The sequence below is a fragment of the Crocodylus porosus genome, unplaced genomic scaffold, assembly GCF_001723895.1.
Source record: "Crocodylus porosus isolate Cpor-Errol unplaced genomic scaffold, CroPor_comp1, whole genome shotgun sequence".
NCBI lineage: Eukaryota > Metazoa > Chordata > Crocodylia > Crocodylidae > Crocodylus > Crocodylus porosus.
In genome coordinates this window covers 19,275,886-19,292,209 of record NW_017728913.1, presented here as the reverse complement: position 1 = coordinate 19,292,209, position 16,324 = coordinate 19,275,886, and the positions used below count along the sequence as shown (strand labels likewise).

The window sequence follows — 16,324 nt, the reverse complement described above, 5'->3', positions numbered from 1 at the left end:
ATGAAAACTAGGTATTGTTTTATGAAAAGGCTTGGCAGGGAATGGTACTTGTGGCACAGTGGGCAGCTGAGCTGAGGGCATTGTTAATTCCTAGCCTCTAAGATTACTACTTTTTTTTCAAAAGCAACACCAGCCTTAGTATTTTGGAGTGGGCCTTTCAAAACAACATCTTACTTTCCCCTTCCTTCAACACAGTGTAACTGATTCCTGTCCACCAGGCTCTTGACACGATGTGCATAGTAAACATGGGGATTTGGAGAGCAGGTATATGTTTTTATTGGTGGAAAAGTAGATAGATATAGGAGCAGTTGGGGGTGGTGGGGGGTGAGGGGAAGTGTTCTTTATATGTTCTGTATCTTGAAGCAAAACTGGACCCAGCTGCTTTTTCCAGCCCATCTAACAGTTTGATTCAAGATGACATGAAAACTGAGACACTGCTCAGTGAAATCCATAACTGTTGAAAAAGCAGGTGCTTGGAAGTTCCCACAACGTCCCCAAAGGTCACCAATGTTCAGAATGTAAGTTCTGAATGAAGGTATGCACAGATTGGGTAAACAGCACCTTTAACAACTTATTTGAATAGTTATGAGGGATTTTCAGACGCAGCATTTGTCTGACTCTTCTTTTAGCATTGGAAGTGAAGTTAGGATGAAGTGTTTCTGAAATCCTGTCAATAGCTAACTGCCTGTTTGGTACACACAATTATTTTCTTTGAATGCATTGGATTTCTAGATTGGGATCAACAAAGTGACATATGCCTACCCAGAAGCTTTCAGATTTTTGCTGGCATACAGACCACAATCAAGTCTACAAAAGAAATATATTTCTGTATGCTACTGATCCATAAATACAACCCCTGCTTAACGCTGTTTCACTTAGCGCTATTTCGCTATAACGCTCGCTTTACATTGATACTCAATTCCACTTAGCACTCAGCGAGTTTTGTTATAATGCTCATAGGCATCATGCAACGCTATCTTGGTTCATCAGAAACTTTTTGTTTCACTTAATGCTATTTCGCTTAACGCTCATTTTTTTGGGAACCAATTAAGAGTGCTAAGCGGCAGTTGCCTATACTGGTTTTGTTGCTGATTTGTGGTCTCTTGCTTCATTCATCCTTACTGTGAACTTTACATAAAGCCCATTGAAGTGAACAGAAAAAACTTTGAAGCCATCTTTGCAAGAGGAATTTAGGCACCTAGATGGGTATTCGAATCCATGTACTTCACCTCTCATAAGAGTACCTTACACACCAATCTAAAAGCAGGGTTGGGGTGAGGGCACTCTTTTGGATGGAACTATTTCACTTTGAATAGAATAAATAAATGTTCATTGGAGCAAGGACTGGAAGCCAGCTTCCCCACTCCCAGGGGAGTGCCTTAACTTCTGACATTCTCTCTCAGCAGGTGAATATTGAATTATGATATTAAGCAGACGGACCTCAAGCCCAATCCCTGAGTAAAGAAGCTTCTTCTTACCTGTCAGTTGGGCATTGTGGCCAGCACCTCTGGGTGGGCGCAAACCCCCAGCCTTTTAGTTAATTGCCAAACACACTAGCTTATTGTCCACAGAGACACCACATTGCAGGGCCTAAGTCTTGCCAGGTAAAGCTAAACCCCATTTCATCCTGTGGGCTTTATTATTTCTAAAAGAGAGGAGGCATACATGCCTTCGCTGCATATTTTAAAGTATAACCCTCCCTCCTGGGCTGCTCCAGGAGGCTGTAGACAACTGCCTGGCATAATTTAGGGAGATCTGGATCTTCCTCTGATGCCTTGTAGGGCAGAGAACTGCCTGGAGCCTCCCTGACCTGCTCTTTATGTCAGTGCTTGCCATTTGCAAAATGCTTGGAGAGCACCCTTACCAATGTCTTCCTAAAGGAGTTCTCTGGGGATACACGGTATTAGATCCCCATACCTGGTTTAAAACGAGCATGGGAATCACATCCCTGGAGTTGAAACAGAGGTTGTATTATTAACAACAAGGCCAAAACAGGTAGTGAAGATGCTCATTCCCCTTCCTCTTTATTAGCATTGTAGTTAAGGCATTTACCTAGATACTAGGAGGTATGCCTGCATCCTCTGCCTAAGGAGCTGCAAATCTACATCTCCTGACTTCTGGAGATGTAACCACTAGGCTATAGGCTGTTCTGGGGGGTAAGGGTGGAAGTACCCTATTCCCATTTAACAGCTCTGGTGAAGCTGTGACATTGTGCAGAAAAGTATTCCAGATTCATTGCACTGGAAAGAGGGAGCATGACTCTCAAGCTCAGTGGTTAGTCTATTCAGCTGGAAGGATGAATCATGTTTGTTCTGGCCTCGACTTCCAGGACTACTTGTGCATTTTATGCAACACTGGCTTATGTAAAATACAGAAATAGTGGTGGTTGAAGCAGGGGGTGCTACTTCCCAGCTGAGTGCTCAGGTTTATGCAATGTACTTCATTTTGTGCATGTTGTCTCTGGCCTGACAACCCTCAGATTATTTTCTTAACTAAAAAATAGCAGAACTATAGACTTCTGAAAGTACGTTAAACAGCTCTGATTGAGGATGTAGCAAATCTCTTTCCCAGACCACTTAAAATTTCCCAGACAAGCAGTGCAGACCAGAAAAGCAGTGCATTAGCTGGACCCTAACAAAGGAATGTAAAGATTTCGGGAGGGCAGAGAGCAGGGAGAGGAAAATTGGGTTTAAAAATGGAAAGCTTAACTGTAGAGAAATTTCTGTTGCTCCCTAAATATTTCCTTTCTCTTCTGGAGCTTGCAGGGATCATGTACATGGTCTGCAGCGTAGGGCTGATCACAGCTGTGTTTATTGGGGCTGGTACCTGTTACCGCAGAGTCCAAAACTAAGTTCCTCAGAACCTGTTCAGCCTCTACCTAACCTTGGAGGTACCTGGAGCCCCTAAAGCCTAGTTCCACAAAGGGAACATAGCTGTTGCAGTGTTGAGCATTGCAGCATGTAACACTTAAGCTCTTAACAAGAGCTACCAAAGAAGTGAGTAGGAAAAGCTGAGGATGAGGTGTTATAAGTCTGAGCATACTCACCTGCACTGGCAGCTTTGAGTTCCACAAGAAACAGAACAGCAATGGTCATTTTCATTTTCGGCCCAGCTGGAGGGTTGTAGCTGCACTACAGCAACTTGGTGGAAAAGCCTACTGGTTAGAGCATTCAACCACACAGAAGTCCAAGAATCTACAGTCTGCTCCAGTGCTACAGGTCAAAAGGGGGCATCAGGATGCTCTTGACACTCATCACAATTTTGTGTGGGATCCAGCTACTGAAGCAGCAACAGAGCCCAGTGAGATAGAGGGAAAGCCTCATTTGTGAATCCCAGTCAGGCTTAGACAAGTGCTATTGAGATTAGGGTATTTTGGGCACCCGTGGGTTTTAGGTGCTTCCAAGATTTGTCAGCAGCTGAGCAGGGGTTTTGAGGATCTATATTTGGTGTTGAAGTGTCTAATGTGGCAATTAGGTACACCAGAGTTGCTTTGGACTTACATTTTCATGAATGTAGTTTCCCAGGTGTCTAAATCTAGGCAGGAAAATGCTCATCTTGCTTGTAGAACCTGCACAGGTGAATCTTCCCAGAGCATATCTACTGGATAACAAAGCAGAGACATAGGAGGCAGTGTCATTGCCAGTGCCCTCTTGTGGAATAGCCCAGTGACTAGACCATTTGTGCAGGACATTAGAAGCCTGCTATTTAATTCACTCCTTTGCTTGAGGGACTTTGAGTCATATTTCTCACACTCTAGGAAAGACAGTTCCAGGCATTGGACAAGTTGCAAATCTCAGACAAAGGGAGGCTGTGCTTCAAGGAATATTTATTTATCGATTCAACCGTTCAATGTCGTCCACAGGAGATAGGAGAAATTGTGTAAGTCTCACACCAGAATGCTAAACACCCTAAGAGTAAGGGGTATGAGAGACCTACATTCAAGACCCTGCTCCAAATAAGGTAGAGCGGGGATTTGGAAAGGTTTGTGCCCTAACCACTTGGCTATTGACAGTAATAAGGAGTGGGATTTCCCTCTTTTTTCACACAAAATCTCAAGCAGTTAGTTGAGTAATTATCAGGCAGGGTGTAGATCTGAAGGCGCAGGTAGAAGAGCACTTTCCCAGCCAGTGCTGTAAGGTGGGCTGGAGGATTAGAGGCCCCCCATCCCCACCTCAAGGTAGCTTCAATCCACCTGCTCCACCGTCCAGGACCAACTAAAAAAACCCAGACCGAACTCCCTCCACTCCCTTCCCTGCTCCCGTTCTGAAGACAGTGCCAGAGTAGGGCTGAGCTGCAGTCAGCCCAGCCCTGTATACAGACACAAGTTACTGAAGATAACTTCGTTTTGATCATCTTCATCTGAACCCTCAGACAAAAAGGGTTCAGAGTTTCATGGGACCGGTCCCTTTTAAAGCACTCTGCAGTGATGCACTTCTGTCTGGTCATGGCTGTAGAGCACTTTCAAGGGCCAGATTGCCTGAAAATTGACACTTCTGTCTGCACCTTGAGATCATCCTCAGTATTTCCCACTGACTATTTTACATGCCCTGTAGTCAGTTTGATTAAACCCATTATTAGGCACCTAATTCTCCTGAGTACCTAACTTGAGGCTGTGAATTCCACAGGGCAACATGACACCTAAGTTCCTTTGTTAATTTTTCCCTTGGTTTCTTTAATGCTAAGCTTGGTATGTTAATTCATATACAACACCAGTCTTGAGTGGCACTGACAATGCAGTAAGATGGGAATTAGTTATAACTCTTTATATGGTTAAACATGCTATTTGTCAGTTATAACAGAAAATGAATAGGACAAGTGTTGTAGTCAAAATAAATGGTTCAGTTAGCATATTCTAGTGCAGTTCGCTTTCGGTTCTCTTCTTTATGCTGATCACGTTTCAAGAAATCAAGAGAGAGGCTTATGAAAACCATTATGAAATTATACTAGTGTGGTACAACATTTTCCAAATGTGTTTTTTTTTCCTAAAGTCAGATAAAGACAGCCGCCTGCCTGGTATAATGGAAGGGCAGGGATGACAGGGAAGAGGTATACAAATTGATTACATTCAGTATGCAGAATTAATGGGCTTCATTCACTCTGTGTTGAGAGGGAAAGGAAGACCAATTTGTCATTTAGAACATTTTATGTTAAAAAACAGGAACAGACAGAGAAAGAGAGTGCATAAGCCAAAGACAAGTGTATGGAATGAAGGACAGAGAAACCCAGCATGCTGCAGTTTACTGCTGGATGAACTACCCTGAAAGAACAGTTTATTGGCAAATTTAACTCTTTTTGCTGTTGATCAGTTATCCATGGGCAGAAAGCTGTTCCAAGTCCCACTGGTTTTGGATAGTCACAAGAGTCCAAAACCCCCGCCAAGGATTGACTGGGTACAGTGTTAGCCAGAACAGTTGGCATTGCTAGTTATGCTGCCTCCAGCAGTAATGGAGGGTTTGGCATCCAACTGGGTAAGGGATATCTGTGTACCAAGACAATTCTCCTGAGGCCAGGGACATCATATGCTGTATGATGCTGCTTGCCTATTAAGACACTTACACTCTTACACACACACACACACACACACACACACACACACACAAATTCTGTAGTTTCCCAGGTGCCTAAATCTAGGCAGGAGAATGCCTATCTTGCTTGTAGAGCCTGCAGAGGTGAGTCTTCTATATATATATATATATATGTATGCCTTTGGCTAAATTAAATCTTCTTGTCTAGAATAAGCGCACTTACAGAGAGAGGGTCTTTCCACTCCCAATTAGAAAGACAGCTGTGAAAAGATTGGACATATTTAAATAAAAAGTTTGGGTTACTTCTTCCATAAACAGGCACCTGCAAATGTGGGCAGTGTATGTTCTCCTTCAGGATACCGTTGCATGAGAAGCAAGAACATCCATTTGTAATGACTGCCTTAGAGCACAACCCAAACACAACCTGATCTAACTGGAAGTTGACTGACCAGTGAGAGGAAGACTGAGTTAATGTAGGAAGCTCCTCTCAGTAGTGTAACAAGGGGTGATCCAGAGGAGGACCAGCTCTGGGTGTCAACTTAGGAGGGGCACAAAAATTGCCTTCCACACCCACAGAGTCTGCACCATGGGTAGCAAGAAAGGCCCCACAGTGTTGCTCTGGAAGCAGCAGCCAGTGCAAGGACACCACGTTGCTACAGCTGCTTTAAGAGCAAGAGCAGGAGTGGACTGCGCTGCAGCTGCAGCAGCCACCAGGAACTGGGAAGACTCCTCCCCATGCCTTTCTTTCCCACAGTTTGCCCGGCTTGTTGTGCCACTGGCTACTTTATCTGGCATTGTAACAAGGCCCTTCTACTTTATTCAGTGTAATTGTAACACAGTGTCCCAGAATTATCAGATGATGATAATCACTGTCATCATCAGTCTTTCTGGCTAACTCATTAAGGACAATCAATTAATCTATCAATTAATCTATCAAACCATGGCAACCTGAGGAGGTATCACTTACAGGACGATGACAATGTAAAATGCCTATATTGAGTATCATTTGAAGCATGATCACCAAGGACGCAACTTTCCATAAGTCTTGCCTGTCCCCATTGTGAGCAACGTGACTGGTTTATATACCTCATGCTACTAACTGTTCAGAGTATTGTACAAAAGTATGGCTAGAAAGGGTCTCAGAAAGGTTGGCAGGGACCTCATATTGCTGTCCTCTCTCTTCTGTTTTTGAAAGCTTCAGAGAGGCTTTGTTAATTAATGCCCTGTGGATTGCACAGATGTAAATGAAAGCAGAAGTTGGCCCAATTAAAACAATACTATAAGGATCTGGGTCTGAGTGCTGAAAAGGAACATGCTGAAGCCCAATATCCTCTAACAAACCTTCATTTATTATTTTTCAGATTGACACATTGAAATTAACATACAGGAATTCAGTCATGTACAAATTCATTTTACAACATCAATTATTTCACGTCTATTAATACCAGTTCACATGTAGAGTTTATAGCTGCACCTTTTGAAAGAGTTAAGTCTTTAATTAATGTAATTTATAATAAGCTAGTATGGGTTTTTTAAGATAAACGTACTTTAATTCTATATTAAAATTCTACCTCTGGAGCCTTAATATAACCCTTTTTTTATGACTTGTCTACACTGGGAAGAATGCTGTGTATCAAGACAGGGTGTAAATCCACAGGGCCTTCTGCCTTTCTGCAAAGCTGGTGAAGCTCCCAGCTTTTGGGGATGGTACAGTTCATTGTAAGAATCAGGCAAGGGCTGGTGCAGGATAGTGCAGCATGATTAAAGCAATCTGTATTCTAACTCCTAAAGCATAAAGCTAATTACTGAAGGACTGGCTAGGATAACTGCTGTTCTCTCTAATGAGGAGAAAATTGTTACTTTGAATGTAACAGGAGAACTACAGGAGTTTCCCTATGCATTAATTCGGCCCTGGCCAGAATGCCCCCCAGCCTCCCTCCACATGGCCAGATTGAAGCCAAGCTGCTCTCCAGCCCTCCTCCTTACATTTGGATCAGGCTCCACTACATCTACTCCATACACTGGATTGGGCCCATTGGCTGGATCTGGCCCATGGAGGGACCAGGCACTGCCCTTCTAGCCCACAGAGCAAAAAGATAGAGCACCACTGGTTTAATCTGGTAGAAGGCTAGTACGTACACCATTCAACTCCTTTCAAAAGTAGCTGAGCAAGTTTTACCTAGACTTTCATGTCATATTATCTCCCCCTTGGGCAGAAACTAGGTCTGCAAAATGTCAGCCTCATAAGTGAAAACTCCAGACAGTTACAAATACCTGAAAACATAGGGTTAAAATGGAAGCGACATAGGCTGTTGCCACTACTCCAGCTCACATTATGCAATATATTTTATTTTCAACACCCCATAATTGAATTTTCATTGAATAAACTTTCTGGCACCCATGACAGGGAGAAGTAGACAGGTTGCTTAATAGTTGTAGCCAGGGGCTAGACACATATGTATGGTACTGGTTCTAGTCCCTGCTAAGCCAAACATTGGACACTTCCTTCTCTAAGGCACTGAGGCATCTATCTGTCTGTCTAAGTGGCAGTTAGGTGGCTAAATACGTCTGAGTCTGTGGCTTAAGACAAACCATATGCTTTGCATCATTCTAAACTGTTCTCATGAGTAAATAAATTTGAAAATATATAAAGGTATGCAGAAGGTACACAAAATTGTTTCTAAAATCATTTGCTGTGGACACTTTCTGCCACTAGAATGCATCTCTTTTATCCCATATCTCACTGTGTTTAGAGCCAGAAGGGGTTATTATATCATCTAATGTGACCTGCATATCACAGAGCCTTTCATTTCCCCTGTAGACCCACAGTTTAAACCCAAGACTTGTGTTTGTCTAAAGCACAATTTAATTTATAATTCAGATAGTGTTTCCACTGAAGAAGACTTTTATTTCTTTCAAAGTGGCGATGTCACTTATTTGAAGCTCCCAGTGGGGTTGTAGGTTGATATTTTACCTTTTAAAATAATTTAAAACAATTCTGCAAATGGTTGAAAAAGACTCTGGGGTACCCAGTTTAGTTGTCAATTTTCTAAATGGTTTAAATGCTAAAGTCTGTAAAATAAATTATATGTAGCTGGAATTAAAATGAACAAAGCCTGTATTTTTCCTTTGGGAAATGGCTTTAATTAAAAAAGAAAATGAAGTTGCTTTTTTATATAAAGTTCTAGACTGGGAATATGTGTGTGTTTTAGCAAAACAATTATTTATTCAGTGTTTTAAAGTCTTGGTCCTGCATAAGGTACAGTTTCAAGAAAAAAGTCTGTACAAAGGAAGCCATATAAGGGCTGAGATCAGTTTATCCCGCCTGATTGAGCTAGTCCAGGTGAGAATGTGCACAGGTACTTTTTGCAGAATGTGGAGTTACCTCAATGAATACAAAGAACTAATGAAATGTGCAAGAGTGTATTTTTTTTTCTTTTACAGAAAAAAAACTGCTTAGTATAGGTCCCATTAATAGATCATTAAACCAGCTGGGGAGGCAGCTCTCGGTTCCATGTATTGTTCACTTTTTCAAAACCTGCTTTTTCATTTCTGGTTTTATATCTGGAAGAGAGACTCTGTTCTGCTTTTCCGTTATTGTAGACTCATTTTCTCATGACTCTGGGCCATGCTGTGAAAAGACAGGGAAGGTAGTTGGCTTTGTTCAATAGAGCATTTGGTTTGTCTTTCAATTTTCCTTTCTGCTGGTTATAGACCAGGCCTCCTGGATGCTGTGTTGCAGCCAGTAGTTACAGTGACAGTTACTGCATACTTTTTTTAGGTCTTCTTGTGATTCATACCGTGTGCTCATTTGTCCTGAAGGGTGCCTCTCTCTCCTTCCTATCTTTCCTCAGGATAAAAGTATACTGCATGACAGCTCCCTCTGGGAACTCAGGGGCCACCTTTGTGTATTTTGCTCAAGAGTTTTTCCTTAGGGTTGTTTAGGCTGTGCTGCAACTTCTGTCGCATGTCACAGAATGTTCCTTCTCTAAATTCAAATTGTTTGCTTTAAGTTTCACATGCCTGATAGAGCGTGGATAAGTGCTGTGGTTACTACTTCTCTGTTTTGAGGTTGATGTATTTGGGGTTTCAATGCAATGCACATGGCTTTTTTTTTTCCAGCTTGCCATCCATTTTAAATATCCATTTAGCTTTTCTGTGAGTATCTCTTAAAATTAAACCTCCTTTTTATTGCACAGCCTTAGAGCAAAGTCTTCTGTTCACCTGCAGAACAGTCCTCCGTCCTTCTGGAGACACTGTCACCAAATCTGTTTGTAAGCCATTAGTTCTGATTATTGGTTTTCTTACTGTGGACAAATGTCTACTCAGAACTGACTGAGATCACCAAGTCATTTGGCAAGGGCCATGGAAAAGCTATCACATAAAAATGTTTTTAGGGCTATTGAACACATCTACAAGCTTAAGCAAATACTAAATGACTGCTCGGTAACCAGCATTACTGTATAGCTGCAACGCTGCACAGCTAGTTTTAGCAGCTACTGTGCAGTAGCAACAAGCATGCCTGGTGATGCTATGTTGCCATAGCAACGGGGTACGATGATGTAGCTATTCACTGTGGCGATGTGGCATCTCATGTAGAAGCATCCACTGAGTACCAGAAAACCAAATGAGAAAATCTCTGCATACCTTTGCCATTTACAGTCAGCCCATACATGCTGTATCTACAACCCACCCTTAGGGCTTGCTGCATATGTCTTTGTGTTCTCAGCTAGCAGCCACCTACCCAAAAAAGGGATGGGGAAATGGAAAAGAGGCTTTTATTCCTTTCTAGAAAGCACGTACAGTCTTATATATATTGCTCCCAAGTCACCAATCTGACTCTGACCTTCCCAGAAAGGTTTTCTGTACCATTCGTACTTTGTTCGTTTTAACTTGGGGCCAGATTCTCTCTAGCATTTTACCAAGGCTACTTGCTACTCAACACAAACTGGGGAGGAGGGAGGGTAGAACTTGCACCCTAAAAGACTTGTCCTACACAAGGGAAGAGACAAGTAGTATTTCTGTCAATTTGTGTCCAAACTGCATAGTACATTTAAAATATAACAACAACTATTCAGATTCTCCCCTTCCTTTTAGTGAGAGGTTGTCTAATATCTTTTTTTATTCTGGCCCTGTATGACAAAAGGGAACAAGGAACATATTTTTGGGATCTAATCTTAAAGGTCACAGATTTGGGCTCTCATGCATGTCAAGGCTGAGAATGAAAAAGCAGTGTCTTTATTTTTCTCCTTGGAAAAGTCACTCATTGTGTGTTGCTGTCCTTCCTGTCAGGATCTGTCACTGTGAGGGAGATGATGAAAGTCCCCTCATCACACCATGTCGCTGCACAGGAACCTTGCGCTTTGTTCATCAAGCCTGTCTGCACCAATGGATCAAGAGCTCAGACACACGCTGTTGTGAACTCTGCAAGTATGACTTTATAATGGAGACCAAGCTCAAACCTCTTCGGAAGGTACAGTATTAATAACTTAATTCTATTCACGTGGCAAAGGGATAAGATGACTACATAACCTGCTGACATAGAGAAACTTTGATGTTTTCCAGATATCTTTTTAGTTACAGTGACAGCAAAACCTAGTGGGCCAGATCCTCTGTTGAACCAAAGTCAGTCTATTTACTACAGCTGATGACCTGATCTAGTGTGACTCTCACTGTTTGAACACATATATTAATATTGTATCATATGATATCTGGTGGCATTTAGATGTCCCAATAGACTTTTCTTGTTTTGCTTTGTGTTGATGTGTTCATAGATTTTTAAGGCCAGAAGAGACTCTGAAAATCATATAATCTTACCTACCAAATGAATATAGGTAGCAGAATTTCACTCAGTATATTTTCACATTTTCACTCAGTAATGCTGAGATTTGTGTATATACATGGGATAGAAACTGGAGGTAATACAAATGACCTAGAAATTGTGTTAAATTTGTGTAGAAATTAATAATAAGCTATATGCATTAAGATAATTTAATGCAATCTAAACTAAACTATGGAGGAAACATACATCTGTAAAGTCTAATGTATGCTAGCTTGGGACAAAGAGTCTTTTAGAAGAATCCTTGAAAAGTCAGGATAATTGAAAATTGTTGATAGGGTCATAAGGAGACAGTAAATAACTGTTATTTTGTTAGGAACGTAAATCTGGTAGGGCCTCCTGGCCTGTCAAGTCCAGTCCCTTGCATTTGTAAGCAGCAATGTACCTAAGGAGTTCCCCAAATCACCACTTCAAATCCTTACATGCCAAGTACTGCTGGAAATGTTTCCTTTTTGTCATTTCCCCTCTACTATATCATCTCACTTTGTTAAATGTTGTCATGCCCTTAGATTTGTGGCCAGTCTTGAATATGGTCAACAAACCCAATTTAAGGTTAAACATTAATGTCAAACTTCCTGAAAAGTGACCACGTAAAACTGAAACCTCTGACTCAATAGGTAGTCCTGCACAGGTACCAGAGCTTGAAAAGAAGTGCTGGGAATTGATTCTTTTCTGTCCCTCATCCAGAGATAAACTGTTCCATTGATGTAGACAAGAGTAGGTCACGTAGCATTGATTTGACTTGCAAACTTCTTATTACCAATTGTAATAGGCTTTACTGTTTCCTCCTCCAACTTCTCCTCCTTCAGCTGTGCTTTACCAAAACAGCAAGTCCTGCTTAGTTCTTTCAAGGAAGAGTTGTAGGCATCCATACTGAGGAGAGGATTCGGGACATGGGAATCCAAGTTTGTGGAGATGCCTTCCTACAACCCTGGCTCCATTCCTAAGCTCTGAATAAGAGAGGATTTTTAGACACTCCTGTGCTTAGTATGTCTTACTGGTTTCTTGTTCAGTGTGTCAGCAGCCCCATAGAGGCACTTAACTGTCTCTGTTTACAGTACTGGAAGCTTAGGGTGTCTAACACAGGATTTTAAGCTCTGCTCTGGGAGCCAAGCATCTGGAAGTTAGTTGTTGCATTGGCTGTTCTGTTAGCACTTACATGCATTATCAGAGGCCCTTTGCGTCTCAGCCTTTCATGGGCCCCTCTATAGTATATATTCATACATTCTTCTAACAAAATCCGAGAATGTATGAAATGTCTACATCTAAATATCAAGCAGTCAAGATGGGAGTCAGAAGGGACCATGATCCAGACTCATCTGGTGTAAATCCACATGCCTCCCTTGGATCAATATCCTTATGCTAATTTTCATTGGCTTAACCTGTCCAGTGCCCTTTGCAACTTAAGCAGTATTGAATGAAATATAGAATTATCATCTTAGTGAAGCTTTGCATTGACTAAAATCTTTTTTAAAAAGTAATATTTTACATGGAGTCAATGGGAGCTCAGTGCCTTGTAGCCAACTAAATACAGCTTTAGAGGCCTAAGTTTGAAATATAAGGCTACTGCATTTAGTCTGTTTGTTTTCTTTCTTCTGATCTTCATTATCTCTATTTATGGCTATAAAGTAATTTGGTTTCACTTGCTGCTTTTTCCAATCAGCACTCTCAATGCATAATCCCCCTGTTTCCTATTTAGGAAGTCACCTTGTTATCATGCTGAGAATTAGAGAGACACAATTTAACTTGTGTTAGCATTTCTCATTCAAGTCTATCAGGTAATAGCCCCACCCCTGAGAAAGTCAGTTCTCCTTTAGAAAAAAGATGGAATCTTGATAAAGTAGATGCTACAGTTCATAGATATTCAATCTGATATTTGAAGCATAGTAAAAACAGAAACTGAATCAACATATTGCAGTGATCCATATGAAATGGATGAAAGCATCAAATTAAAATGTGCATAAACACAGAGATATCTTCAAATGCCGATTTCCCCAAAGTCTCTTAGTATGATTATATTTCAAATTACTTTTCATATTTAAATTTTTCTGTCTGTTTAAAGACTTCTGGTCTCTGATGAGATATTTTCCTTTAATGTATTATCCCAGCTGATTATTCTCTGGTGCCAAATATGATTTTGATTTAAGTTTGGAAACTTTTAAAATAACTGTTTAGGAAGCATAAGCAATTTTACAAATCATTACCATGTAATTATTATTAACCATTACATGCAAGTGCATTAACTTTTTGTTTAGAGAAACATTAAGCAAAAATTAAGGCATAATTTAATCTCTACTTAGAAGAGGAGCAGAGTTTAACAGGATCAGGATGATCCCCTTCACAAAACCCATTATATATTTCTATATAGCATTTTTTCATTATTCAGAATAACTAACATCTATAACTGACATTTATAACTTTTAATAGTCTAAAGACTGTGGCCTCTTGGTTAAGGCATTGAAGACTGTGTGCATGTATACATATATTTGTTTATAGACTGATGCTTCAAAGCAAATGAAGCATTGCTTAGCCTAATGTCTTTTATAATTGAGGGAACTATGTGACTAGCTTAGGTAACCCACTGATGTCTTTACTGGGGTAAAACAAAGCTAGATTCTTTTCTAGCCTGATAACATTAACTTTAAAGAATAAATTGATAGATTGTAAGGCCGGAAGGGACCCTGGAAGATCATCAGGTCCAGTCGCCTGCACCAAGCAGGAAAGATAACTGGGGGACAGGTGACCCTAGCAAGGTGACTATCTAGTCTCCTCTTGAAGATTTCCAAGATAGGTGCTTGCGCCACCTCTGGAGGGACCTTATTCCACAGTCTGGACACCCTGACTGTGAAGAAGTTTTTCCTAATGTTGAGCCTGAATTGGTTTTCCAGGAGTTTGTGGCCATTACTCCTAGTTTTCCCCTCAGGTGCCCTGGTGAACTGTTCCTCACTGAGCCCTCAATCTACTCCCTTAGTGTAGCTGTAAACTACTAATCATGCTGTTATAAGAATAATAAAATATATGGAAGCAATAACCTCAGTGAAATAGGTTAGCTCATACTTAAGACTATCTAAAAAGAAGAAATAATAGCCGCTTCAGGTCTCCCAATGCAACAATAAAATCGATTGGCTCTAGGTTTAGTGGAAAATTAGCTTGATTGAGATGACACTGGCTCACCTATTAGATCAAAAACAGTTATTTCTTTTTAATGCAGTGGGTTAAAAATAATTATGCTTACTCTACAGAAGACTGCTGGTTAAGATACAAGACTAGATCTACAGAACAGCTTATGTGCTCCAACAGCCAGAACTGTGATGCACTTTTTTAGGCATCCTATTATCTAGGGGGATTCAAGACTTAAATTAATCAGCTAAGTTTCCAATAAAAAGGATGGGGAGGAGTTAAACACTGGAAGAATGGGATTCACAAAAGCCAATATGCTCTTTCAGGAGCTGCTGCAGGTAGTAAAAAATGCTGAGCATGTGGCTTATCTTTACTCCTTCTCTTCTCTGGGACACAGGCACCTTGCTTTGGCTGCAGACAGGTGTCCATCATCATTCTGAACCCTAAAACTCTGGATTGGCATAAGCACTTTTCTCACAACATAAAATTTTCACTACACACAAATACCACCCCCACCCTTCTTACCCAAGAGCTTGCTGGTGAAAGCAGCCACCTGACATGTGGGAGACCAAGGCTGCCTGAGCAGATTTGAATCTTCTTCTGCCAAGTGAATTCCCTAACCACCAGGGTATTTTGGGAGTGAGCTCTGTTAGTCTCTGCTATTGAAGACATACCAATATGAGGGAGGTCAGTTGCCTGAAGAAGATAAAAGTGACTCTGTAGCCTCATTAGGATACTCACCAGAGAGATAAGAAACCCTTGAGTCGCCTCTGCCCCAATGAATGCATAATTTAAAATAGTTAAACATTTAGAGGACAAAGGCCTGGAACCCATATCCTCCCTTTCCCCTGGAAGTGCACCAACCACTAGGCTATGAATATATACATCTGGTCCAACAAATAGTTATTGGATGAAAAATGGACCAGCTGCAATAGGAAAGCTTGAGAGAGCTCTGTCTCAGAATACTCTGTTGCTGTTGCTCACAACATTGACCTGTGAGCTGAAGTTTCAACTTAAGCAGAGGAGGGAATGTAGTTTTCCCACATTGCAGACAGGTGTGCTAAAGAACCAGCCATTGGATAAAGCAGGATCAATCATCACCATATTTTCTTTGCTCCACCACTATATGTCTTGTGTATGGCTTGATTCATTGCGCGTGCTCTAAGAAATGCCTACCACATCAGACCACATCCAGGTTAGACAGGAAGAAGAATGCCCAGTTGGGGCACAGACACCTAGCTGCTCAGCATTGACAAGATCTAGGCATTTCTGGGCTTGCACAGAAAAAGACCTCCAGACACAGGAGTAGGTGGCTGGTGCACAGGGGTTTTAAGAATCTAAAACTTGGTCTGAGGCACTTAACTCCCACTCTTTGTGCCTGATGTCTTTCATGAGTCTAGCTCCTTACTTACTACGCTGTTACAGCAAGATAAACAGAAAAAAAAGAAAAAACTCATCCCATTGCACTCACAGCCGAGTTTCCTTGAGCCCTGGAATTCGAAATGCTATGTTGCCAATTGTGAAATGCAGTATATTGTGTTTGCTAAAAACTTCAGTTTCATGTGCAACACTAAGGCTGTCCCATAAACACTTTGGGAGAGAACTGTATGCCACTCATGTTTGTTTCCATATGCGTTGCTATGTTGCTTCAAGGGCATGGCAAGATTTTCAGTCTCAGCTCACCCATACAAGCTCACTCCATACACTCACTTAGTAGATTTCATAGATTTCATAGACATCAGGGCTGGAAGGGACCTCGAGAGATCATCAAGTCCAGCCCCCTGCCCAAAGGGCAGGAAGTCAGCTGGGGTCATAGGATCCCAGCAAGATAAGCATCCAA

General features: G+C 41.3%; 1 protein-coding gene and 1 long non-coding RNA gene across 6 annotated transcripts in view; one reads left to right on the top strand and one right to left on the bottom strand.

Annotated features, from left to right (window-relative positions):
- MARCH1 (membrane associated ring-CH-type finger 1) overlaps positions 1 to 16,324 on the top strand; it is a 434,512-nt gene that overhangs the window by 393,060 nt on the left and 25,128 nt on the right. For all 5 annotated transcript variants that reach the window (XM_019534571.1, XM_019534573.1, XM_019534575.1 and 2 more), the window contains one exon: positions 10,818 to 10,998. In XM_019534571.1, the coding sequence (XP_019390116.1) occupies positions 10,818 to 10,998 (181 nt within the window). The remainder of the gene's footprint in view (positions 1 to 10,817; positions 10,999 to 16,324) is intronic.
- Positions 1 to 16,324, bottom strand: part of LOC109309722 — a 41,723-nt gene that overhangs the window by 9,019 nt on the left and 16,380 nt on the right. The window lies entirely within an intron of this gene.